Source organism: Chrysochloris asiatica, unplaced genomic scaffold (assembly GCF_000296735.1).
Source record: "Chrysochloris asiatica unplaced genomic scaffold, ChrAsi1.0 scaffold00055, whole genome shotgun sequence".
NCBI lineage: Eukaryota > Metazoa > Chordata > Mammalia > Afrosoricida > Chrysochloridae > Chrysochloris > Chrysochloris asiatica.
In genome coordinates this window covers 18,194,375-18,195,695 of record NW_006408573.1, presented here as the reverse complement: position 1 = coordinate 18,195,695, position 1,321 = coordinate 18,194,375, and the positions used below count along the sequence as shown (strand labels likewise).

General features: G+C 50.3%; 1 protein-coding gene across 1 annotated transcript in view; it reads right to left on the bottom strand.

The window, feature by feature from the left end:
- The window catches only part of CES3 (carboxylesterase 3), a 74,516-nt gene that overhangs the window by 785 nt on the left and 72,410 nt on the right, over positions 1-1,321 (bottom strand). The window contains exon 10 of the mRNA XM_006863596.1: positions 512-659. Coding sequence (XP_006863658.1) covers positions 512-659 — 148 coding nt within the window. The remainder of the gene's footprint in view (positions 1-511; positions 660-1,321) is intronic.

Sequence of the window (1,321 nt, the reverse complement as noted above, 5' to 3'; positions counted from 1 at the left end):
AGTCCTCACTAGGTGTTGGGCAGCAGGCTGTGTGCTTCGTGTGGGATAAACCATGGAAGGCTCTCAAGAATCTCACAGATTAGATTCTGTTGTTATCTCCTTACACATGAGGAAACTGAGGTACAGAAGGATTTGGTGTCTTGTCCACAGACAGAAACTTGACTTATGCTAGGGCTGTCAGGGATTGTCCCCAGTCTCAGAGGAAGCAAGACTTTTCTCACAGAAGAAATGCCAAGATATCATGAGACATTGCTCATCTTTGAATCCCTCGGAACTTTTGGGTGACCTCTGCCAAGTCACTGCACCTGTGTGAGCCTCAGTTTCCTCTTCTTCATGGTGCCCTGCCACAGTCACGTCACATCACTATGATGCTCCATCCCAAAGAGGAAGCTGGGTGTGGGGGTGACAGTGGACGAGGTGTGTTGGGCATTAGGCAAAAGGAGAGCCTGTATCCTCCTATCACAGTCATGCCACCTTGATGACCTGGCTCTTGGGACAGGGTGGAGCTCACCTCGGAGGATTCTTGAGAAGTTCAAGGTGGGAAGGTTGATGTAAACATCACTCATCAAGTCCAGAAGGGCATCACGTTTGGTCCATGGGTCCAAGCTATTGCCTAGGTATTCATCTATGAGTGTAAGCATCAGCTCCAGGGGGATGTCCTAGGACAGGAGGCCAGGCTCAGGCCAGCACAGGTGCCAGAGCTGCGACAGACCCTCCCCAGAATTTCCACTCCCTCCTGTCTGACTCTCTTCTGGCCTTCATGTTTAGGAAGCTTTGTGACCATTTTTTGACTGCGTCACTTCAACTAGTCAACGAGCCTGTCTAAAAGTCAACTCCTGCCTGGCAGGGTTGTTTGGCAGTATATGTGATGTCACCAGCTCAGGGTCTTGTGTGGTGCAGGTACTCAGTTTCAGTAAGTGAAGGAACAAAGTCTGAGGGCTCCCCACAGCTCTAGGGAGCAGGGATGAGGATGTGTGAAGATCCTAGGGATAACCAAGAAGGCAAATGCACAAAGACTGAGCACCTGTGGGTACCAGATCCTTGGTATCTGCTCCCATGCAGCACTCAGTCTCCTTACAACATCTCTGGTGGATGGAATGTCATCCATCAGATGATGGTTATCCCTTGGGTACCAGATCCTTGGTATCTGCTCCCATGCAGCACTCAGTCTCCTTACAACATCACTGGTGGATGGAATGTCACCTTCATTTCCAGGTGAGCAATGGGCTCAAAAAGGAGCTCTGGTAGCGTAGTGGTTACGAATCGGGCTGCGAACCTCAGGGTCAGCAGTTTGAAACTACCAGCTGTTTCGCAGGAGAAA